At 40.1% G+C, this 26,139-nt stretch overlaps 1 protein-coding gene across 1 annotated transcript in view; it reads left to right on the top strand.

The window, feature by feature from the left end:
• The first annotated feature begins 6,725 nt into the window (after positions 1–6,725).
• Positions 6,726–26,139, top strand: part of egfem1 (EGF-like and EMI domain containing 1) — a 95,042-nt gene continuing 75,628 nt past the window's right edge. The window contains exons 1-4 of the mRNA XM_015361489.2: positions 6,726–7,113; positions 10,999–11,133; positions 11,998–12,107; positions 12,990–13,094. Of these exons, the coding sequence (XP_015216975.2) occupies positions 7,028–7,113; positions 10,999–11,133; positions 11,998–12,107; positions 12,990–13,094 (436 nt within the window). The 5' untranslated portion in view covers positions 6,726–7,027. The remainder of the gene's footprint in view (positions 7,114–10,998; positions 11,134–11,997; positions 12,108–12,989; positions 13,095–26,139) is intronic.

Genomic DNA, 26,139 nt, shown 5'->3' with positions numbered 1-26,139 from the left:
AGTTTAAACCTCCAAGGCTTCCGTAGTCCCATCATCCTTCAAACTCATAAAGAAAAAACCTCTGTTCACAGTCGGGCATCATGGGATTTACTGTATTCCGAAAAGCGGGAGTTTTCAACGTCTCCAAGCTATCGGACCCCTTCTTAGGACACCTCCATTTAAGCACCAAAAATCTAACTCTGTAATTACTGGCTATAAAGTGTTACTTACTGTTATATCAAAAATAGGATATCTGAAGCACAACTGGTTAACATCAGATTAAATTTATATTGAACAGGTGTTGACTTAATTTATTCTAGCACCCCATAAAATTGCTAGGTGGTGTATTTGGCTACAGTTTCTTCATGTGGTGGTCACTATATATCTGCGACACTTCCACGCAACGTACTTATGAGACACCGTTTTGTTCTTGGAGTAGTCAACAGGACCCCCTACACTCACCAGTTGCAGTTTGGGACCAGCAAGGGGGTTAGAAGAAGGGGGCAGGAGAGACAGAACGGGAGCCATGCCTCTAGTAATTGTGATGTGGGCATGGTTTCTGGGGGTACTGTAGACCACATACTGTAGTTTGAGCAGAAGGGACCAGGGACACCCGAGAACATGCTATAACAAACTGGCTCAGGGACCCTGTGTAACTCCTAGAGCAGACTGGATCAGAGACTCTGAGGAACTGCTGGAGCAGACAAGATCGGGGCTCCCTCCACTGTGGCAAGGACAGATAGGCCAGAATGTGTTGCTGCCAGAATCCAGTAGACCTCCAGGTACCGAAGGAAGTTAGTTAAGGGAGTTTTCGGACTAGAAACACAGACAGGTGGATGCTGATGGCTACCTGCGCAGATGGTCCACTAGGGCGGTGGTTCTCAAACTGTGGTACGTGGCGTGCCGCCAAGTGGTATGCCAAATGACCCTGGAACTGTGTTGTGTGCGCTGAAAAAATCGGGACGGGTTTTCATGTTTTGTGTTTTTATACGTGTCGAATAGCCTATGCACAGTGCGCTCTTATACTTCAGTGGACACAAGAGATACTCTGTAATTCTACACCACTCTATAGGAATGCGTGCTACGGACGAAAGTGACCAATTGTATTTAAAAAAGCTACTGTATCTCCAGCAAATAGGGAGAAAGGAGAATGTGCGTGATTTTGGAACAATGCCAACGTTGTAAACACAGGAATGCATAGAAATGCAAGCTACGAACGCTAGCAATCTTGTGAGCACAGGAAAGCGTGAAAAATAACAGAAAAATATTTAAGAACTGTTCTAAGTTAATTTGAGAAAAATACACCGAGCGTCTCTGTGTTTCTCTCCCATGTGCATGAAATAAATACTTAAAATAAACACTGAAATTAAAACGGAAACGTGGAAAAATGCACGCTTGCGGATTGCTAAAGCAGGTAAGCCCCACACTATTATGTGTGGAGAAAAAGCTGCTGAACAGATCGACCTGCTGCCCCCCCCGAAAAACACAGTCATTCATAGAATTATTGAAATGAAATATTATATCAAAAGTACGCTGACAGAGCGCGTTAAGATGAGCAGATGTTTTTCACTGCAATTAGACGAGTCTGTAGTCGATTTGGCCAATTTGCTCGTTTACGTTAGATACGAGTTTGAGGGTACGTCCCGTGAGGACTTTCTGTTCTGTAAGCCGCTACCAACAGGAACTACAGGAGAGCACATATTTCAGCTTCTGAATGAATTTATCGGAGAGAATGGCATCGACTAGATAAAATGCGTCTGAGTTTGTACAGACGGTGCTAGAGCAATAACAAGCCGACACAGCGGTGTAGTTGCACGAATTAGATAGGTTGCTCCAGAAAATTAATGGTTTCATTGCAACATCAACCGCGAGACCTTTGCCGTCAAGAAAATGCCTGACGATTTAAAATCTGTTAGACTGTTGTGAATTGTATCAAGGCTCGAAAAATTAATTCACATCTGCCTTGCTCAACTAAACAGGCTTACCCCTCTCACTGAAGTGGTGCTTTTTTATTTTTATGTGTTGTATTTTTTTCTGTAAAACACTTTGAGAAGCCACATTTTAATATATCAAACAAAGTTTATTATTATGATATTTATTATATGTATGTGTGAGTGTGTGTGCACATGCGCTCATGTTGGACATTGAGAATTTCTGGGGTTCCTATGAGAAGATGACTTGTAGGTGGTACTTGGATGCTTTGGTTGGATTAGGGGTGGTACTTGGTCCAAAAAGTTTGAGAACCAGTGATGTAGACCATTAACTTAATATGTTTGCTTTTGTGTGTGTCATTATAGATTGTACTGGTTACTGGTTACATCTATAGTGATGTGGTCTTGTACTGCTCTGTATCTGCACTGTTGGTTACAAAGTATCTGTTCTTTGAGCACAAGGGTCCCAGCACCCTTCAAATTGTTAGGTGGCATAGTGGGCTACAGGTCCTGCATATTGGGGTTATTATGTGACTCTATCACTACTGAAGTGTTGGACAGCTAGAAACGATGTGGTATTAATTTGAATATTTAGCATGCTACCCTCATTACACAGGCACAGTAATATTTGATATAACAGTAAGAATGGTAATCCATCTGCAAAGAGAATAAAACTAATTCTGAGTCTGACTTCAGACTGCTATATGTCCCTCAGGTCCCACTGAATGAGGTTAGGTAACCTTTATAACCTAATACAAAGGGAAGAGTCTCACTGTGGACAAAGCATTTCTTTAGATTCATGTCTATTTATGTTGAATCAGTGGTGGTGTTTTAAAAATCAATGATGCGAGTGACTTTAGATTTGCAAGGTGCTATTAAATGTCCTATACTGTTATTTTGTGAGTAGAGATTTTAGGAATTCTGTTCTAAGTTTTTTTTTTCAGTTGGCTAAAGCATTCTATGTCTGAAACTCTTGATTTTACTATAAGAATGACTTCTTTTGGAAAACCACACAGTCACACATTTCCTCACATTTGCTAGTCTTCTATTTGCTATTTCTTCAGAAGATTTTGTACTTTTCTAGATATAATGTTACTGTTTATTTATTCTCATACCACACTACAGATTGACCTGATTTATACTGGACTGTAATATATCATATTATCTCAACTAGAATGAGCATATACCCAGAAGCCTCTTGTAATTCTGTTTTCTTCAGGGATGGGACTACACAGATGTGGTTGCTGGGGTTACTGAGTGAAACCTAGGCCTAGTCTTCCCTCTGCTGGTGGGCAGTATGAATTGCAGTTATGCTTGTCTTCTGTGTTGTGTTTATCGACTTCATTGTGCCCACAGCATCATGCGTGGAGAGTAAAAACCTCTTCGGCTCCTCTCCTGTTCCCCCTGTCCACAGGATCCCTCACCTGGGCTCTATTTCTTTGTCATTCTTATTTTCACTTATTTCTGCTGTCCTGCCCCTTCACCTCTCTACTGTTCCTCCCCTGCATGGTCTGTTTCTCGACACATCTCCCTGGTTCCTTTAACTCTTTCCATTTCCATTCTCCTTCCGCCTCACCCTTCAGTTCGGTAGTTTTTTTTTCCTTCCATATTCTTCCACTGTTTCAGCCTGTCCTAACGAGACCCTACTCATCTCACTCTGGTCTCACTCCTACTGCGGTCTTATCCTGCTGTCACTTCTTTTCTCAGCCCTGTTGTTATGGCTTTCTCCTACCTCTTCACCCTTTCTCACCGCCGGTGTGTTGTCCTGACTCAACCCCAGCACCTCACAGCTTCTGTAAAGATGCGGACTGCGGTCTCTTCCACGTTGACTGAAGAAATGAGATCTGAAGACTGGCAGCGCTCTGTCAGTTGAAAATTAAAGGGGAACTGCAGACTGGTTATTACATCGCAGTAACAAAATTAATTCATTGACGATATAGAAAAAATTTACACATTTGGAATTAAGCCCAAAATCATGAACTTTGTAAAAGTCGCCATGTTGTCTCAAACCCTGGTCTCGCCACAGGTGAAAACCCCCACGATGATGTGGCCCTTCCTGCTCGCTAGTGTCACGGACGTCCAAAGGGACTAACCGTGGGGAGCAGGAGAGCGGAAAAAGACCCATATGCGTAGCGGCGAGACGGGAAAAAGGCCCGGGCTCATAGTGCAAAGAGTTCAAGAATGCCGTATAGAAACCTATGCCCTCAGGGAGCGGACGAGGGGCGCCCTGGTGCTAGGCGGGTCTCAGGACATCCGAACGTCAATGCTGAGCGAGGACAGAGTGCAAGACCCGGAAATATATAGCCCAAGGGAAAGAGAGGGACAGGAAGGACAGAAGACCGGAAACTAGGGACAGGACAGAGAAGGAGCGCCCTCTGGCTGCAGAGGGCGTGACAGCTAGCCACTTTAATGACTAATGTTATGCGATGTACGGGCGAAAAAGTACAGGTTGTGCAACAGACATTACACCCCTGAAAGTTTGCAACGTGATCTGCATGCAGAGTTAACAAGCAAGTTCCAGTTATCAATAAAACCGTCTCAAAGTCAAGAGCAGTATTTCTACTGGATTTAAAGAGACGTATTCACAAGCCTGCTTGTTGACAGTGTAATAGGGCCACTTCACACTACTGGATGTTTTGTTGCCTCTTTCTAAATCACTTTATATGATTTTGTGCATACCTGTAAATGTAGTCTATTTTGTGATATAAATTGGAGGTTTTACAAGTTACTTTGTACATTTTGCATTTATTGTGGTTTGAAATGCACTCATCAGCGCCGATTCTTTCTAACCCCAGAATATAAAAATAGCATTGCAGTTCCCAAGCGGACCTTACAAGCAGGTAGGAAGCCTGCACTCTCTGAACTCAGAACGTTAGGCACTCTGGGGTAGCCGGGACATCCTAAGGAAAGAGAACAACAGCAACCCCAACTGGAAAACACCACAAATAGCAACTCAATTTTTTTAACCCCATCAAACCTATTAATCCGTTTATACAAATATCTAAACTCCTGGTTATTGGACTTTTAAGTGCATTTAAAAACGATTCCATCATTGCAGTTGTTTTCAGCTTGAGAGCATAATAAAAAGATAGCATTAGCAGAAGTTAGCATTGCTGTCTAGCAGAGCTGGGGCCCTGGGTTCATTTCCTGGGGTTTCCTCCTATTGGTCCAGACATACTTTTTTTTATAATAATGTTTCTTTATTAGCCCTATACAATTTCTGATGTAAGTGTGTGCGTGTCTGTATTTGTGTCCGTCTGCCCTGTGATGGACTGGCGTCCCGTCTAGGGTGTATCTGCCTTGTGCTCATTTTTTGCCGTTCTAAAACAGAAGGATATTGTTTCTATATTAGTTATACGTCATGCAGATTTAACTCCAATTCAACTCCAATTCAACTCCATTTAAACTTGTCAAATGAAGTTCAGAGATCAGTACAATAGATTTCGAAGAGATGTGGTATATAATTAAAAAATTAGGAGCTGTAGCAGCCAAACCAGTAAATCAATGTTTGACAACTTGTCTTTGTTTTTGAGGACTTTCAAATGCATCTCTTGTTGCTTATGCCTCTTAGTACTGTGTCGACGTGACAGAGACGTTGATTTAAAAAAATGCTTCACGTTCAATCTAGCTAGCTCTATTTATAACAGAATCACGTATAATCTTTTTAGAGTAAATACTTATCATTGAAGGTGATCGAATTCTTAAAATAGGTGATCTTTTCCATCGACTGAGGATGTGCTGGATATTGGAATATATTACGAGTCCTCCAGTATCGAAGTGATTGCAGCGAGAGATCACCGTTTAACAAAATTTCTTAGACGCACCTTTGCGCGAAAATGCAGTTTCTCTTAATGGATACAAGATACACTGGGATGCCTTTGTGGTACTCTTGTGAACGAAACCGCACCATCCTACATACAGCCTATTCTGTGTGAGACAAATGAGTAGCAAACACTTCTTAACAACTCAAGTCTACTTGTTAAAGCCTGTACCGTGAAACTCTTCGGTTGTTCAGTTACTAGACAAAGCTCAAACGTGGGTGGTTAATAACCAAGCGAGACAGATGTTTTTGTTGTTGCCCAACAAAGAGTTAACTGTAAAACAAAAAACATGTTATTCAGTTATTGAGTTGAATGACACAACTTAATTGCTTGTAAATTAGAAGTATTAGAAATGTACCGAGTGACCCATGAAAAGGGGGAGGCAAAGTGGACTTTAGCCAATTTTATTTGATGAGCATGATCTTTAAATGGGCAGTGAGTCGGATTTCTACTTCATTGGCAAAAAGGATGTCTGTACATAATACTGTACATCCAAATCAGTTATTAGATGATATTGGTATTATTTTTACAGCGGTGCTAGTACAAATTGCATTGAGAGGATTCACGTACAGTAGGTCGATTAAGAGACAATCGCTGAAAGCATGTGTATTAATATGCTAAATGTAGTTTACAATAATGGAATTATCAAATAAATGGAGAAATATCGAGACTATTTACCGGCATACGTTGTCTCGCAGATAAAGGACAATAGTAGAAAAAGACCAAGTTATTATTTATGACAGATGTTCAGTGTTTCACACAGTTACCACTTTGAACACAAAAACAAACCGATAATTGTATCGCAAAGTGTGTATCGAAACTTAATATAATTTGCCAAATCCCAAATAAGAGAAATAATGTCATTTCCAAATCGTGAAACCTTTCCACGTGCTTCCTGTAAATATGGGACTCAAAGCGTCTCTTTAAATAATTCAAAAAGCGAGTTATTAGTGTTGAGTAGCCACGGTGCGTGGCGGTCACACGGATCCTCCGCTGGTGGAGTTTGAGAAGGTCTTGCGTTGAGTTGAGTGATTGATCAGTCCCTCTCCTCACCGGATAGAAGGAGGGACACAGGGGAGGGAGACAAGATTTCAGTGTTGGCTCTCGTCAATAAAGAAGCACACAGGATCAGCCCAGCTTCTGCCACCTTATTTCCCCGCTCCAAAACTTTCAAAGCAGGAAAACTGGTGCTCAGCCGGCGTCACGGGATTCGTGGACTGATGTGAAGGAAATCAATATCCAAAGCTACAGATTTACACATTTTTTGTTCGTTTTTGGTTTGTGTTTGGGTACATCATGAAATATTTTGACATTTTGGTTTGGTTTTTATTATCTTTCAACGCAACACAAATAACACATTCTGCGGAACTTCAACCTGACATGTAAGTAAATTCGCATACATGTTTTTTTTTTCTATTTAACGTCTAACACATTTTTATAAAACAATGTTTATGACAGACCTGTACATTGAAAACGGACACACTCACAAAAAGAAGATGCGTTGTGAAGCATTTTTGCCGGCATTTTATTTGATCAGTCACAATGATTAAAATCGGACAGACAAAACTTCCCCGAGTATAACAGAGTAGTTAGCTGTGCATTGCTGTTGTTGTATTAAATTGTTTGGTAAGGTCAGTCCGATTCTTGTATTCTTTGTTTTAATTTTGTTGGCGCATCTCCGTAAACGATCAAAATATATTCGCGCATTGAAGAGCATGCGTTTCTCAGTCCGATATAGTTTCCTTTTTAAATTAAATTAGAAACGATGCAAATACGCAATCCCCCTTTTTTTTCAAAGAAAAAGCTTACAGGAAAGACCAGTTTCACACAAATAATTAAAGCTCTTTACATTTAAAAAATATACAGAATGCATACTTTTGAAAGCGTGTTCTATTCTGAACCTGTTATTATTTTCCATATTATTACTATGATTTAGACATTGAAAATTAATCTAAATTTTCAAGTGTGACTAGGTGGGTTAACTGTCAGTTTATGACATGTTTTGTCAACCTCAACAAATCTTCTTGGTTTCCTCTTAACTACTTATATGAATGAAGATTCAGCTCAAGCTGTTGCATCGCTAGATGTCGCTGTCTGTGTTTCATCATTTCTCGTATCTGTAAAGAATGTATATCGTTGAAGATGTTGTATGAACGCTGGCAGACCACTGCGTTGTTGAAAGAAAAAGTTAGAAAGCTTTTTCTCTTCTTACAAAATTAAGTCACTTTACTCATATAATTATTTATTGGCTCAATTCGTTTAATGTTTAAGATCGGAAACAGTTTATATTTGTGGATAGTAATACATCTCTTACAAAAAGTTTTCTAGAAATTAAACTGCCAGAATTTTACTGCAAGTTCAACGAAACATTTAATTTGTACCCAGACAAGTCCGTATGATTAAGCCTGGATCTTAGCGTTTGGTAATGGAATTTTAATCGTTTTTCTTACAGTAAAAAACAGTTGCATATTTTGTAATAATAAATAATATTGTTGTTGTTTTTAAATGACACATCGTAAAGAGAATAAGCTTGGAAAGTCCTTTATTTTCAAACATGTATGCTAACCCTAAGAAACAGTGTATTAAAACAATGTATTACTGCAGTACTGTATTAATTAATGATAGTTGACTGATATAATAATGTTATACATCTAGCATTAACAAGAGAAGATAATTAGGATTTTCGAAGAATTCCTGACGAGGTCCCAATGTAGTGGTTTACACATAGGAAAATCAGCACTGATCAGTAAGAGGGAGTTACTTGAACACAATAATGATTGTAACAGCATCAGTGAAATCCAGGTTGACCAGATGTGGCTAGTAAATATCATCATGGAACAAGAAAGATGAAACCTGGAGAATTCTTACCTCTGGTGTTTTAGAAGATGTCTCTAACAGTGCACATTTCACTTGTGCTGAATTTCCCCTAGGACTCCCTCTTAATTTTAATCATTTCTGCCTAATCATTGTCTGGGACACTTATTAGGGAAAGAGGATATTGTCATTTAACCTTTGGCCTTTCGGTCCGACTAAGGGATTCATGGAAAATCCGATTTTTTAAATGTTTTAGTGGTGCGTGGCTCCAGGTGGGATGTTATTTGCCATGATCCTCAGTGCATTTTTTTCTTTCCTTAAGAGAGAATGGGATAAGGAAAGCCTTTCTTTGACTGGCTATTATAAAGATAAACTTCGCTTCATATGAAATAATTGTACATTCTGCCACATAATGGAATCCAAGCCACTATGAGCACTTATATCAGCATCTATTTGCTTCATTCTAAGGGCCTGAAGTATACTTAATAATGGACTATTCTTTAATGATTGAAGATTGCTGCCCATTCATCAGAGCCTTCAGCCAACCAGTTGTCATTGTTTTGCTCAGCTATACCTGATGCAGCAAAATTAATGAACATTGATTCCTCAGTTGGTATAATTAATCTTTAGTGTTCAGAACCTTTCTCAGAAGGCTTCTGTGATCTTCAGTGTTCACCAAATTGGCAAAAGCTGGAAAGATTGAGCAATATTAATGTTAAACCAGGTTCTAGCTGGACCTAACAGCTAGGCTGAACTTGGTAAGATTATACAGATGTTTTATTATGTTCTGTCATTTCCTTTGGTCAACAGGATGTTTTCAGGGGCAATGGTTAATTTCTTTATATTTCATGGTTTTTGGTTAGGTGCATCTCAACCCCTCTAAAAGCTGTATTTATTTAATATTTTATTTAATAGTGTGTGGGGTTGAGGGCTGTTGAGAGCACATTAATTGTTGTTTCCCAGTTCAGAGAGTTTTTGTCTGGCTTGACCTGTAGTAAAACGGTGGACAAAAAGAGCAAAAGTGCCTTTTAATTCTTTAGCTGAACAAAGAGCTGTTTTCCATGAGTCTGCCTTTAGGGACAGTACAAAACTTGTGTTATTAAATCAAGAAGCCATTCTGACAATAATACAACAGGACTGGCTTACCAGAGTGTAATGTGGGAAAGCAATTTAAGCCATAAATGAAGACAAACCGTGGGAGGTCTGGAAACAGCAGGTGGTGGGAGTGAGGCTATTTCTGTCTGCATGTTTGTGGTACCAGTCCTCTCTGCACTGGGATGTTATTGTTGTTAATTCCTATGGATTTAGCATCAACTGAGTAACTAGTCAAACTGTATCTTCACTGGGAAAATACATATTTCTTGGAAAGTCTTAATTCCACTTGGAATTAAGTAGGTGTAGAGAAGGCATGGCAGGGAATCCTTCAAGAAATAACTGGGTGAAAATCTTGAATTAGTTAAGTTCTAGATACGACACTAGCTGATTGGGCAAAATGTTTTTTTTCTAGTTAAACTGATCGAGTGGATCGTAATAAAAAGATTTTATAGCAATAAAAACATTTCTAAACAATTTAAGAGTAAATCCTTTAAACAGTTACTCGCATGACACTGCAACCAGATATTTAATTGAAAGTCCCGGGATTTTGAGGTGTCATAGGTTCCTAGCTTGCATGTCCTCACAATGGGGTCACATGGCTTACCCAGCCCCCTGACAAGACCTGTGCTTTGTCTCGAGCTCTTGCTTTCAGCACCTGTCATGCATTAGACATCTGGGTACTATATGATTAATTCCAGGGTCAGAAATCGGACTCTTTTTCTCCCATATTTCACCTTGCCTGGAGCGCAGCTTACCTCCTGGAACTTAGATTAGTGTACTAGCGCACTTTCCATTCCCTGTCACCTGCGTGCCCTTTTTGTTAATGCTCAGCAGACGTTTCGGATTGCTGCTAAATGCATTTTGCCTGAGTCCTGTTCCGCATTGCATGGATCTTCTCTTAGCTCAGTGAAGTCTGCACAGCCGCTGTGCTGTGCCTGACTGTATCAGTGCTAGATCCTTTTGCGAGATGGGCCGTATCCTTTCATTTGTAAGCCTTCTTATCTCTACCTGGAAGCCAGAGTGGTTTGCATGTTAGGCATGGAGGAGAACACCCCTTCACAGACAAAAGATAACAGTCTTAGGAATAACCCTTCCTTTCTTTTTTTCTTTCCTATAATGGAATAATAATTGAGCTGTTGCCTCAGTAGTTCCTTCAGATGTCCCGTTTCAAAATGTCGGCCAAATATTTTTTTTTTACAGCAAATCAGTTAGTCACTTTAGATCAACTCTACAACTGTGCTCTTCTTTAATGCTTGTTTTCAAAAGGTCCAGCTGGCACATATGAAAGGTTTCAGTGTGATCCTCTCTCAGACTGTGGTCAGTCGCAGCAGATGAAATGGTGTCCCATGTTGTTCCAGGCCCAATGTGTGCGCCGAGCAGGAAATGGCCCTGGTGGGCCACCGGCAGCCCTGTGTCCAGGCCTTCACTCGGATGGTGAAAATGTGGAAGCAGGGCTGTACTGGACACAGGTGGTGTATGGGATACGAACGAAGGTAAATTGAATTTTCAGGTATGGAAACAAATTGTAGATGTGAAAACATTTTAAGATTAGTATGGAGTATCTTTAGTTGCTAAAACAGTTGTTGTTAGTTACTTATGCTGGTAATTTATTTAAATATCATAGACATAGTTTTTGTGTAAAATGTTTGTCAAGAAAAAGTAGTAGTATTAATAATTACTTACACTTATATAGTGCTTTTCTGGACGCTCCACTCAAAGCACTTTACAGGTAATGGGGACTCCCCTCCACCACCACCAATGTGCAGCATCCACCTGGATGATGCGACGGCAGCCATAGTGCGCCAGAACACTCACCACACATCAGCTATCAGTGGGGAGGAGAGCAAAGTAATGTAGGGGGATTATTAGGAGGCCACGATTGGTAAGGGCACCGGGGTTCCACCCCTACTCTTTTCGAGAAGTGCCCTGGGATTTTTAATGACCACAGAGAGTTAGGACCTCGGTTTTACGTCTCATCCGAGGGACGGCGCCTGTTTACAGTACAGTGTCCCCGTCACTATACTGGGGCATTAGGACCCACATGGACTGCAGGGTGAGCACCCCCTGCTGGCCCCACTAACACCTCTTCCAGCAGCAACCTTCCCAGGAGTTTTTCCCAGGAGGTCTCCCATCCAGGTACTGACCAGGCTCATACCTGCTTAGCTTAGCTTCAGTGGGTTGCCAGTTGTGAGTCGCAGGGTGATATGGCTGCTGGCTGATTGGGGAAGCTATATGATTAAAACCCCGAGCATATCCATTTTCCCATGTAGGTTGTGTCTGATTTTTGGAGGGAACTTGAAGCAGTAAGTGTGATATGGTACGATGTGATTGTACGTGTTCATGGGCTGTATCTGCAGGACTGGATATTACACGGCGTACAGACAGGTTTACAGCATGGACATCCACACGGTGTACAAGTGCTGCCCAGGATGGATGCAGAAGAATGATGAAGAGGGCTGTTTGCACCGTGAGTATAGTATGATACTGCAAAGTTTACCTTTTGAGGGGGGGGGGGGAAGAATATAAAAAGAAAATAGAATCGCTTGTAGGATTTTAAAAATAGCAGCAGGCTTTAATCCACTGCAGCCGATAAAGCTGTGGCTTGCCTTGGGTTTACCCCTGTGTGCTTTTCTCCCATCTCTACTCCACATTCAAGGCAATTGGACCAGACTTTTGTTTCTTCCAGTCTACAAACATCAGCACACTTAGCAATCCATCCATCCTCTAACTACTTTATCCAATTCAGGGTCGCATGAGAGCCTGAGCCTATCCTGGCAAGAAACAAGCTCAAGGCAGGATACACCTTGGACAGGACGTCAGTCCACGGCAGGACACACAGGGATACACACTTAAAAGCAATTTTACCAGGTGCCAATTAAACTAGAAATATGTTTTTGGACTGTGGGAGGAAACTGGAGTATCCGGAGGAAACCTATGTAGACATGGCGAGAGTGAGCAAACTCCACACAAATAGCACCCCAAGAATTGAACCTAGGGCCTCAGCATTATGGGAAAATTGGCCCTGGTGTGAGTGTGTCTGTGTGTGTGCCCTGCGACAGACTGGTACTTTGTCAAGGGCGTACCCTGCCTTGTGCCCGTTGCTTGCCAGGACAGGTTACAGCTTCTCCCCGACTCTGAAATAGATGGACAAACTCCCCAGGACTCACCTGCCCCTGAGAGAGTCTATTCAGTATACTAAGGGGTTCCAAATGGCGTGGCTGGTGAGGGTAGTGACATATCCAATTGCTGAAGCAGAAATGAATGAAAAGCAGCCGGACATCAAGAGACATGAGAGTCGGTCTGCTGGTGCACCAGCCAATGCAGTGGACTCCTGTGTCTGTCTCTACAGCGGTGTGCACTGCAGGCAGCTGTTTCAATGGAGGGAGGTGTGCAGAGGGTGGATCCCAGGTCTGCAGGTGTCCAAAGGGATTCCAGGGATCCCGCTGCCAGTACGGTGAGTAAGCCAGCTGTTGCCCACAACATGCATGCCTCAAAATCCATCTTTCCAGGTGGGCTCGCCAACCTTTTTCCCAACCCCCTTTTTAGCACATCACCAGTTTTCCCTCTTGAGTAGTTCTGTCCTTCCTCAGCTCAGATGCTAGTTTCAGTCCAGGACTGGTAGAATTGTGGCTGTTCTGCTGTGTATAAAACAAAAGGGGGTGCCCCTCAAACCACAATGCTTTGAACTTTCTTTATTATTACATGCGGGCAGATTCACCAAATGTGTGTTTAATAGCAAGGATCTCAAGTGCCAGGTTTGGCAGATAAATCGCTTTGGAAAAAAAATCCTAGTGAACATTTTCATTAACACATCCAAGCAAATTGTCCTAAACCTCGATATATTTATGCCTATTATTTGATTGTTTTTTAAAAAAGGAACAGTTAACTTGCTGCCAGGTTGTCTGTGAATTCAGAGAGCCTCTGGACATGCCACACCTTCGGTGATGAATGTATTTAAACGAGGGGCTTAACAGAGAGTAGGAAATGTTTTTTTTTTTAAAGAGTTTGCCCCAGAGGTTTAGTTGGCGTTTTCTTTGGCTTTCTGTTGCAAGCTAGGGTATTTAGCATTGTGCATATATGCATAAGTCAAATTTGATTAATACTGTGCTCACTATATGCTAGTTTAAAAACAAATACACCTCTCAGATCTTTTCACAAATTTTGTTTTAAATTACAGTACCAGACAGTTTTATCAGAAAGATAAAATGTGCAGTGTATAGTTCAGTAACTGAGTAGATAACTTGCTCCAGATATGATTTATAAGGTCTACAGTCCTATTTGCTCAATATCTTATAGACTCCTGTGTGTGCATAAGACCCAAGAAACGTCCTTAGCACATATACTGGATCTTGTATGATGTCAATAGAAAACATGACTAACCCAGCAAAGAAGGCACATGCAAATAAAAATGAACAGTATTTGAGAGTTTGATCTCAGAACATTATAAAGGAAGCAGCTAATGAGAAACTAAGAATTCAACCTGGCTAATTTAACAACTTTTGCCTCTCACTCCACAGGCATTTCCCCAGGAAAACTGTATTTGATTTTTGTCTCATTGGCACTGTCTGTAAAATTTAGGCATTTGATTGTTCTTTGTTGGGTTTTTTTCCATAGTCGGCTCGAAATTTTCATAGAACGGCTGAAAGCAAAACGATGAGAAAAGGCTATCAGAGCTACCGCTTTGTGAAAGAAAACTTATTGATGGAAAACAAAAAAAGTCCCTCTCATGTAACATCCCAGAGCAGAGTTTGTTTTGGGCCGCTAATTGAAGTTGATGGTCATGTTTGATGTTTGAAGTCTTGTAGCAGCTGAGAGAGCCAGAACGCTTTTCTGCTTTTTCACAAACTCGTTTTTTTTTCGACCCCCCACCACACACACACACACTCCAGAAGAGAATCAGATTCCTAGATTGTTTTGATTCACAGAGAATAATCTTAGCTTACGGCGGTCCGCTCCTCGCTTCTAGAGAAAACCTGAAATTAATTGTTTTTTTTTATTATGTAACTAGAGATACTGTAGCCGAGACATGAGCTCTGTCACTCCTGCACTGTCACTGTGCAGGAGGCATCAGATAAATGATGTAATTTCTCATTGTTTTGTTGAGAGAATGTTTAAAAATATGCCGAACTGCTCCCGCTGAGGGCACTCGGGGAACACAGGAAGAGCAGCCTTTACAAAAGCCCCATGCCGTTTTTTTTTCTGCTGGCTTGCACTGAAAAAGGTGACTGAAGATTCAAGCAGCAGGAAACTTGCATCTATTTTAACGTTGAAGCTGAGTTCCAGGCCACTCTTTGCAGTTTCCATTCAAAGTTGTTTTTCTTTCTGTCTCTTTTACTTTGCAACACAAATATGTTGTCTCTGTTTCTTCAGTCGGCAGAATGAGTGAGATTCCCTTAGATCCGCTTAAATTTAGTATGCACATTGTGCTCCTGGAGTCTACGCTATTCATTTTGTGCTTTTAACTTTATATCATGCTGTTTGTCTTTTTATTGCTGCCCTGTATTAATGGGGAGGATGAAAATGCTGTGTCTACAGAAACACCTAAGGGCGTCTCTTCAGTGGCTGTTAACAAAACCAGGAACCAGAGACTGAAGGGTGCAGCATTCTTGCTTTCTTTTCTTGTCACTGCAGGCAGGGGAGAGCACTTGTTTAACATGTGATCGTTTTTCAAACCAGCTCCAGCACTTTTCATCCTTGTATTCCTGTTTATTTCTGCCAAGCTCTGTGTTGTTGGACATTACCCAAAGTTACAGTAATTCACCTTTATTTTCTGTGTTATTTTGTGAACAACACACATCCCCTACGAACAGCAGATTTGACTGACAGCAGAACCAAAGACTCCAGATACAGTACATCAAATAGCCTCTTGAAATTTACAGTTTGTTAACATTCCTTCTTCTGAGTCTGTTTGCTGACTTCATGCCCTGGGTGTAATTTCTGAAGCTATCAATCTAATGCTCTTCTGAGTTTGGTATGAGGCTCTTAGAGGAGACTGTAAGGCTTAAAATATGTGTATCTTCAGTCAGTTAAAAGCGCAGAAAAGCTGCCCTTTCAGTGGACAACTTTTTGATCTATTTTCCTGGCTGTGCCTCTTACACTAGTGCCCCTTAAGTTCGTCTGCTGAATAGCTTAGAGTTTGATCAAAGGCCTGTAGGATTTACCATAAGAAAGGGAGCCATATTCAGAGGCATAAATGCCTTTTCACTGAAACAGAAACTAAGAGTTTAATTCATTTTCTCCCGAATGTGTGATTAGGGAACTCTTCCCAAGTGAAAGATGCTGATGTTCTTCATCAAGTCGCGCATTGTACAAACTTCCAGTTGGAGGTGATTTTAATACTTTTGTGGTCCCAACCTTCCTTTGAATGAAAAGAGTAGCATACAAAATGAGGGCAGAAAGATCTGCTCATATGCACATAAGGGAGTGTGATGTAGACTAGCCACTTTAATAGCAGAACTCTGGAGAAGGAAAAAATGGAGTGAAATGGACTTCAGGCTTTCAGTTGTGTTAACACATTTTGATATGCCTTTGTTTATAAAATCTCCCTTTCTGATAAAGCTCGGGATTAAAAGCTGAGCAATACGATATGCACTGTGTGCATTCTTTCCTCCCCGGACCCCACTTACACAATTTCGATATGGACTCTGTGCGTTATCTAAGACTGAAGCTCTTACCACCTAAGGTATAAGGGGGCATAAAGGGCTATTAGTCTGAATTGCGGGGCTGGAAAACAATTCAGCTGCGTTCTCTCTGGATTTCTCACGCTGCTGCTTGCTACAGTTCTCACAAGCAACAGCTCAGCTTTTTGTTTGTGCAGAGATGCGGGCGCCGCACACAGCTGCTTGTAATTACTTGTTTAAAAAAGCAGCAATCTCCAGCCGTCATTAGGGGACGTCAGCATGCCGGTGGCTCCGAAGGCTTTGATACGGGACACTGATGGGAGCCTGGCCGTTCACTATGTTCTTTGGGAGCGGGGTTGCATTCCGCAAGGGAAACGATTAAAATGTTTCTCAAATGTCACGTTTCTTATATGAGTTTGCTTTCCAAACAAGGTTTCTAGCTCAAGTACATAAGAGCATAAGAGAGGTTAAAAAGCAGAGGAGGCCTTTTGGCCCATTTAGTTCATTTGGTTACTAGGAGGTCACTGATCTGAGGATCTCATCCAACTGGTTCTTGAAAGGAGCCAGGGACTTTGCCAGGGGCAGGGGCTTTGACAGTATTGATGGTCAGCTTGTTCCAGACTCCCACAACCCTATGTGGAAATAATGCCTCCTGTTCTCAGTTTTAATTGCACGTCCCTGATTCCCCTTGTGTCAGTTGGGTTGAGTTTGTTTGTACCTTTGAAGATTTAGTCCTTTGACCTTCCAAACTAAATAGGTTCAGTTCTTCCAGCCTGTCACAATTAGACATTCCTTGAAGCCCTAAAAGATGTCTATCTGATTGCTTTTCTCTGGACTGATTCCACAGCAGCAATAATATGTTTTTCTTAATGTGGTGATCAAAATCATGTACAAGTTCCCAAATGAGGTCTAAGTAGTACATTTAGTATTAGCATAATATTCCTGGATTTACATTCTGTGATTTTAACTTTATAACTTTTGTTATAAATCTTGAATATGTTTTTTTTTATTTCTTTTGCTCCTAGTACAGTGTTTGCTGTACATTTTCCCATGTTATTATCTTCTGAATTCTTGACTAACTTGCTCCAATACCGGACTCCAGATCTTTGATATAAATCAGGAAGAACAGTGGCCCAAATACATATCGTTGCAGTACTCCACCAATTACATCACCCCAATTTGAGCATTACCCCCTTAAATGTAAGTTTTTAACTGAGGTTTGGGAGGTATAACAATGACAAGTTAATCACACCCAGCTGTCCCTAATTACCATCATTACAGACATTTGCTATATACTGTATATCGAGCACAAACACCCCTCTTCACTCTCGGCTCAAGCATCCCTCCTCCACCCCCACTCCAGCTTGCAGCTCCCTCTTGGTTCACTCCTTCTGAATGGGGTTCAAGCCTCCTCATCCCGTGGCCAGGAGGCTGCCCATTAATCAAGCAGGTTAAGCTTAGATAGCATAGATCAGTTGTGTGAAGATTGGTATTCTTCCAGTGCCATTCTGTTACCTCTAAGTTTTGTTTCATCCCTTCAAAATCAGCTTTCCTGAAATGATGTATTTATTTTTGGAGACATGTAAGGTTTCATTGCATCAAAGCATGTCATATTGCATTCACAGCTCAATAATGACATCTCTATTTTAGTGGTTTGAAAACTAGACTAATACAAAGGTATTCCTACTTAAAGGCTCTCTGAGAGACTGAGAAATGAAACAGCCATTAGCCAAGTGTGGGCAACTGCTGGCATTCCTATTGATTTTTTCCTCCCAGTCTGTGTGAAGAAAGTTGACATCTTCAATTAAAATCAGTTCTTCTTTTTTTTCCTGAATGCTCATTTTTCAAGTGCTATACCTCCCCCTGCTCCTATCTATCTGGTCTCTGTGGAACTCTACTATATGCCTGCTGTGGTGTATTCTGTATTCCACTTACATAATTCCCTGCTAATCAAGTACAGTAGTTGCATTGCAGTATATTCCTAATTGTCTTAGTATGTAGGTATAAGCACTTATTTAGTTGGTGCTTTGATGTTTTGCTTTTCCTTCGAGTTCTCCCTTTCACTTTACCCTATGTTTATCATCTTTGCAGAATTTCTTTGGATTTATTCATCTATGGTTGTAGTTTCCATGCTTAGAAACTTCTCTGTGCCAAGACAACTGGTCCCCCCTCATTTACTCACAACCCATCACATGTGTAAAGATGACCTTTGCTGTAAAGATTTCTGGTGGAAGAAAAAGCTGTTGGTTAAGTGAAGTTTAGATAACATGAAGTGCCCTTCAGATTTATTCATTACCCTGATGAAATTGGGCCAAAAACACCACCACTCCCTGACAGCTGCAAACTCTGCTTCACTAAGAAGACAGGATTTTCTGCATAGGTGCAGGAGTGACTTCACGTCTGTTACCAGGCTCAGTGCAACTGAATCCTGTTACACACAAAGCAAAGTCATATTTGTCATAAATGAAGTCCATGAAACACAAAGCTCACATTTATTCACACACTTGTACTTAGTATTTTGTAAATCCTCTCCTGGAAGGGACTACATTGACCAAACACTTCCTGTACTTCTGGCACTTCTAAGGGAGGTGTTTTATCCATTCCTCCTGGCATAAGTTAGGTTCTAGGTCCTTCAGGGATTTTGGTAAACTGCCATCCTGAGTTAAGTATCTGAATGTCAGTCTGCATATAGCTCTGGGTCAATGTCATGCTGGAGTGTCAGTTTTCACTCAAGCTTGAGCTTCTTAGCAGAAGGATCCAGGTGTCTGGCCAAAAGGTCCTGGTTTATGTTGGAATTCATGATTTTAATAAGGCTTCCAGGACTGCTCTATTTTCATATTTTCTCAAGTTGCCTCTGTTTGTGTTCCACCCTCTAAAAGGGCTCCTCTTTGCAACTTGTCCCCCAACCTGTGAAGGTCAATGACTATTTGCCTGCAGTCTTTGGAGAGACCATTGACCTTAATTATGAAGATGCATGATTGAACGCCTTCAATGTGTTATTCACTTTTATGTCCCATTGGAGATCTTTATGTAGCTCTGGAAGATTCTGGAGCACTTCCAAAGTGCAGATTATTTTGGTTGTTTTTATAGAGTTAGTTACTTAAATACTTAGGTGTGAATAAACATGACCCCTGTGTTCAACCCTTTTCTGGAATTCAGTGAATTGATTATGACAAATATGCCTTTGCTCTGTTCAATGCTGTGGCAATTACAATAATATATACTGTATTTAGAATTTTACGCAAGGCACATAATCCAATCCAGAATTAATTCTGTTATATTCTGTTTTACATAGTTGTTTCATTGGGGATTTGAGTAAATCAGAGTATATCTTAGAGGTGAAAATCAGTTTATCAGATTTCTTGTCTACAAATGACACCTCATAAAATCTGCCTATGACATTTTAGCCTGTAGACTCATCACTAATGGTCACATTTCCTACAACCATAAACTATTAATATGCATGTATAGTTAAGTGCCGTTTGAAACAAATATTATATTTATTTATATTGTATTTCTAAGTATAATTGGATCATGAAACTTATAGTAATAATGAAAATCAGAGTAATACCAAAAAATATTAGGAAGTCATGTAATCTTCATGGTCTTCTTTTTATAAATGAATCAAGATAATGTTTACAATAATTGACTTAAATTAACTTTAAAAATACAAAGCATATTATAATATGAAACAAGGGCACTTTTGAATCTCACTGTAATTTTTAATATTAATCTCACAAATATTTTTTCCTAGACCATTTATGTATTGCCATAATATTTACAAGTGCATTGTAGAAACATCTTCTTTTAAAATTCTGTATTCTTGCCATTTCTTAGCAGACATTCCAGGTGAAAATACTTGTATCAATTTTAACGATGACATAGTCAATTGGCATTGTTTTGCTGTACATAGACAAGGACAGGATAAGGCCCTGTAAGACAATCATTGGTTCTCTGAGAGAATTATCTCTCAAAGAAGTAAAAAGTAATTGACTAACTTTTTTCCAGAGTCATTTTTTTGTTTGCTATTAAAGAATTACATGAATAGCAACGAGTAGTGATCTGGTCTCAGGACTCCTACCTAGAAGGTTGTGGGTTTGAGTCCTCAAAGCACACACTTTGTGGGGAAAAAGAGGTAGTAATGCACTCTCACCGTGCTTAACGAAATTGAAGCCAAGATAAACTCTGCCCTTATAAGCCCCTAGGTCCAAGTATGGATGACCTACTAATTAGAGTTTAGCTGTAATTTAGGCAATTAGTGACTTAAGGGGTCTGACCTTTTGTAAAAGGTCCAACCTGATTTCCACATTTCATGAAGCAAAAAATACTGATTTTAATCAATGAAATTGTTAGGGAAATCTACACGTGGCTTGTATGCAATGTGTTAACCACAGAAGTGTGCTGGCAGTACCTAGCTCATGTCTGTGTCCCACTTTTTAAAGGGCATTTAGCAAATGTGATGGCTTGTTGTTTATTCCATGCAATTCTGTTTCATTCTGTTTCTGCTTTCTAGTGTGTGTAACAACATGTTGATGACCTAAAAGACTTTGTGTTGGCTGTTTTCATAATCTTACCAACAGACAAGCTGTGATTAGATCACTTTGTGAAAAAAAAAACAGTAGAAGGAAACCTGTCACTTTTAGTAGTGTTTTGCTTCCATAAATAAGGGCTACAAAGTAAAGGAATTAAGTGTCAAGTTTTCAAAATATAAGGTTTGGAGAACACATATGCCAGGAAAATATTTGGAATCACCCCAGTTTTTGGAATGAAAGCAAGGCCAGGATATATTTACATCTGTAAAGGCAATAAAGGGACCAGATCTGATGACCGTTGAGGTCTTCCGGAAAGGAATGTTGTGGAACATCAAAATTAATCAAGTGGGGGACAGGAACATATGTATTCCTGCAATTCAGCTTTCTGTTGCTTGACTAAGCAGAGGTGAACTCTGACATAGAGAGGGACTTCTAATTGTGGTATCTGTAGGTGATGACAAGGCCTGGAGAATTTCTATGCAGCAAAAAAAAACCCTTTATGTATTACCTTCCTATTTTATATTAAAGCCAGTGCATTCATATACGCAAAATAAGTATATTTCATTACATTTATTTTTGAAGTTCTGAGTATCACCACTGTGAAAGAGGCTGTAATCCTGAAAGTGGAATCTATTCTTTCTTAGAGCTGTGCAATGCAGTTTTTTTTGTAAAGTTCGGGCAACAGTGCCATTTTCCTACCTAACGATTGCATTGCAATATTCCCATAATTTTATATTGCAACTGTGTTTTTAGGTTCTTTATAAGGGACCTTTAATTAAGACAAAGTACCTTAAAGACATACAGTCCTTCTGTGTTGCATTTATTGAAATGGATACAAGGGGGCATCCATTTAAAATAATTATTGTCTCAATTATTCTTGCAGAAATCGTAAGGTTACAAATGAGAGGGGTACAGTACATTCAGTGACCTGCAGTTTCAGTTTGCACATGCGTTCTTGGATTCATGTGTCACTGTTGCCGACTTGATTAGTTCTTAGTGCCTTTGACATTTCTGATTATGTGATTCAGATCCCCTTATAGTCTCCTCTGAATTATACATTGATCTGCATGTGTGAATTTTGTATGTACCAGGAATATAGGAGTTGAAATCTCATGGAGTGTGAAGAAATGACATGAAAAATGTTTCATTTTGAGAGCCTTGTGGACAGCCAGCTTTGATTCACTTTCAGGATTCGACAGGACAGGATTTCATTAGTAATCCAGGAGATTTAAGGATTAATTGCAGTGCTAGGGCTAAGAGAAAACAAGGGAAACATTAATCTTATGCGCATCTGGGACAGAAAGCACAAGACACAGAGCCTTCACACAGAGTCACAAGAAACAAGCACAACCATGTGTAATGATGATTCTTGGACCATTATGCTAGTAGCAATCAAGTGAGCTAGACAGGTTTTTAGGTCTCCTCTCAGTTTGACCTTTCTCTTGTTTTAGGGTTTAAAGTTTTATCAAAAAGACGTATGCCTTTAGCAGTCAATATTGTTCTACGTTCAGTAAAAGAACTGAAAATCATTACTGGAACCAAGATAAATTTTTTGCTCTTTCAGTGCTTTTGAGTATTTCACAGGAAATTCAATGTACAGTAGATGTATAAAGATCTGGTAGCTAGATGTCACAGGAATGTGCTTCAGGATTTTTGCTACTACAATACTTTTTGTTTTAAATCCAGCTCAATAAAATCGCAATGGCACAAGAGCCAAACCCACACAAAGGCCTTTCCTCGGTTTTCAACAGTTCTAACCACAGGGTTAGTTTCTTTCCCATCTACACACCCATTTTCTAGCCACTTCATTCGAAACAGGGTTGCAGGCAGGAGCTGGAGCTTATCCCAGCAAGCAAAGAGCACAAGGCAGGGCACACACAAAACACAAACACACTCCCATCAGGGCCAGACGCTTATTGACCTACTGGCATGTTTTTGGATTGGGGGAGGAAACCGGAGCACCCAGAGGAAAGCCACATAACCATGGGGAGAACATACAAACTCCACACAGATAGCACTGCAGTCTGGAATTGAATCCAGAGCCCCAGCAGTGGGAGGCAGTAATTGCTAACCACCGTGACACCTTCTTTCCTATAAATCACTATTTAAAATTAAATTGCTTTTCTTTTACTGTTTTAACCTTACTTATGTTTCCCTCTGAATTTGAAGAGCTTCTGTCCTCACTACCCTGCTTTACGCACTTTAAATGTTGCATCACCTTGCACTGAAGTACTTGAACTAGGTAGATACAAGTGGGAGGGGAGAAAAGGAAACAACTGTTACTTCATCCGATACAATTCACTTATCATTTAATTATCACCTTTTTGATTCAAAGCACTTGTGATGAGCTAAGCAAAGGTTTTCAGAAAGGACCTGTTTGAGTTGAAGCTAAAAAGGAGGCTTGACTTCTAATTTAAATAATTAATCAATTTAGTTAAATGTTATGAAATCTAACAGATCTGCAGGTGTTGGGAGCTGGAGCCCAACTCTGTCCTCAAAATATGTACATGTATTTAGAATATACTGTACATTCACATGCCCACAACACCACCATTGTTGAGCAGTTGTGCTACTGTGTACAGCTGAAATGACAGCACTTATACGTAAGATAAAAAATGACAAGGAGGACAATAAGTGTCTTTTGCCCTAAATAAACCAAAAGTTAAATATAGTGAATTAATCCGTGCATAGCTGGAAGGAGATTAGAATAAGTTTTATTTTTTACAGTCTGTCAAACAGCAATGAAACTCCTTAGCAGTACGCAAAATCTTAGAACTTAATTAACATTCTTCTTACTGTTTTTGAGGCTTTTATTCTACTGTTAAATGCTCCCTTTACATCTTCTCTGAATGCAAACCTTGGTGTATGAAGATGTTGCCAATCATTAGACTCTGATGTAAGAAACATATTGAACATATGGAAGCAACTGCTACAGTTCAGTGCGTTTTGTACCCCTAATAGCACTAAAAATTAGAATTTGTTCAATAAGATTGCCTGATTGAAGTCAGCATTCAGAACTGGCTGCTTTAACCTTATTTGGGCTTGAACAAGTGGGATTTTAGCCAAGAAATGGCAGCAATGCATGATTTCATGACTGTGATCTTGAGCTTACATCAGCCTGATCCCACTGCCAAATAAAAGTAGGAACAAATGGTGCAATTTTGAATGGGCAAGTAGGACTGGGGTCAGCCACGAAAAGCTTTATTATCACAGCAAGATTCAGTTTGAATGGGGACAGCACAGCCCTGCAGATATTTAAACTGATGCCTTAATGAAAGCACATGTTTGCTCTCAGCCTTAAGCACAGAAATCTATTTAGCAAAGAAAGATTAATAGAGTATCATCTACACTCTTAATCCTCCTTTGTATAATGCACTTGTATGAAAAATGCCTTTACCCTCAAATATATGCAAGCCATCTGAAAAGGGGTCTCATCGTAGTACTTGAGCGTTAGATTTACAACAGGGTTTTGCTTTATTTACATTGGCCCAAGAAGTTAAACCAAACAGTCTAGGAGAAGAACCCCGAACCAGATCCTGAGATATTAAATTTGCATTACTGTTCCCATATAATGTTTAAAATATCTTTTACGTAACATGAGCTTAAGTCCTTATTGTGACATGCTTGTGTAGAACCTATTTGTAGAACCTATTTGTTCCCTCTGCTGGACAGCAGCGGACATTAAGGTTTGTGGGAGTGTGGATCAAGCTGCCCAGCTATGTTGTTGACACCAATACCCTGGTTTCTTTCAAGAAGCAGCTGGATTAGATCTTGGGATCAATGTGGTACCAACTTAACTTGGTGCTGTTAAAATACGTAGCTGACATGATCCAGTTCATCAGCTAGGATTAAATTGAAGGAAGACCATAACACAAACTTAATTATCTATTCTGATATCCCTACTGCAATTTTGGTTTTAAATTTATATATAAATTTACCCAAACCAAAAAGTATAAGAGTAAAACAATCGAGAACATTGATCATTGCAAGTGAATGAGATTCAGTCATGCTTGGTTACAAATTTTGATCTGACCGACTCAGTTCTGGGATACAAATACAATGTGGTGCACCAAAGCAACAAAAAATCACTCGTCCTAAACCTGATTTAGGCCCCAAAATCCAGCGCTGAACTTAAAAATTGTCCAGGTAGTGCATGAATGTTAACCCTAACCCTAGTTGGGATGTTAAAAGAGCATTTCCGCGATCTATATCTGAACCTCTCTGGGAATCTGATTTTGACATGCTCCCCAAACCAAAAAGTATGAGTGGGAAACAATCAAGGCCAAAGCACTTGCAAGTAAATAAGATTCAATAATGCTTGGTAACAAATTTTGATCTGACCCACTCAGTTTTGGGATACAATTATGGCGCGGTGCACTGTGGCATCCAGGACCCAGAGAGTTTCCGGAAAAAAAATTCAGTTAGGATAAAAAAATCACTTGTCCTTAACCTGACACGGGCTTCAAAACTCCAGCACTGAGCTTAAAAACTGTCTAAGTAATTCATGAATGTTAACCCAAACCCTAGCTGGGGTGTCAACTGAGTATTTCCGAAATCTATATCTGAACCTCTCTGGGCATCGGATTTTGACATGTATTAAGTAATATATCATGGGTAGTGCAGTGGAGCAGTGGAGCAGTGGTTACCACTGTAGCCTTGCAGTACTGGGGCACTGTGTTTAGTTCTGGACATAGGGTGGTATCTGCATTGAGTTTGTGTGTTCTCCCCAAGTTTGTGTGGGTTTCAGGCGAGTGCTGTGGTTTCCTCCCACACTCCAAAGACATATGTACTGGTTGATTAATTGGCTTCTGGGAAAATTGGTGTGAGAGTGTACATGTTTATGTTTGTGTCTGTGTTTGTCCCATTACTAGCTGGGATAGGCTCTGGCTACTCTGCGATGCTAAATCAGTGGTTAGAAAATGTATGGATAATTTATGATTATATATATATTATAATATTTAATCATCTGTATACCTGTATAAAAGAACAAGTAAAGCTTTATTCAATGCTGAAAAGAGAAGAAAAGAAACACAACATTCCGGCTGTGGAGCCTTCTTCAGGTGTGCCTGAAGGTGAGTCTTCTTCAGCCTTCTCACACCCAAAGATGGCTCCACAGGTGGATTTTTGTGTTTCTTTTCTTCTCTTTTCAGCATGGACTGAACCTTTACTTGTTCCTTTACAACCTATGCAGCCTACCCTGACACAGCTACCTACTTGATCTATATATAACATTATTGTATTGTTCTAATGTAATTTACTGTGCATTGATAAGATAATTGAAAATGGAGCTAATAGTTAATATCTGGTTCTAGTGTTTCACTTTTACCACTGTAAGCTGTTTCTAGCA

The sequence above is a fragment of the Lepisosteus oculatus genome, chromosome 13 (genome assembly GCF_040954835.1).
Source record: "Lepisosteus oculatus isolate fLepOcu1 chromosome 13, fLepOcu1.hap2, whole genome shotgun sequence".
In the NCBI taxonomy this organism is placed as follows: Eukaryota; Metazoa; Chordata; class Actinopteri; order Semionotiformes; family Lepisosteidae; genus Lepisosteus; species Lepisosteus oculatus.
The sequence above is the reverse complement of the archived record's forward strand: the minus strand, read 5'-3'. Positions and strand labels throughout refer to the sequence as shown.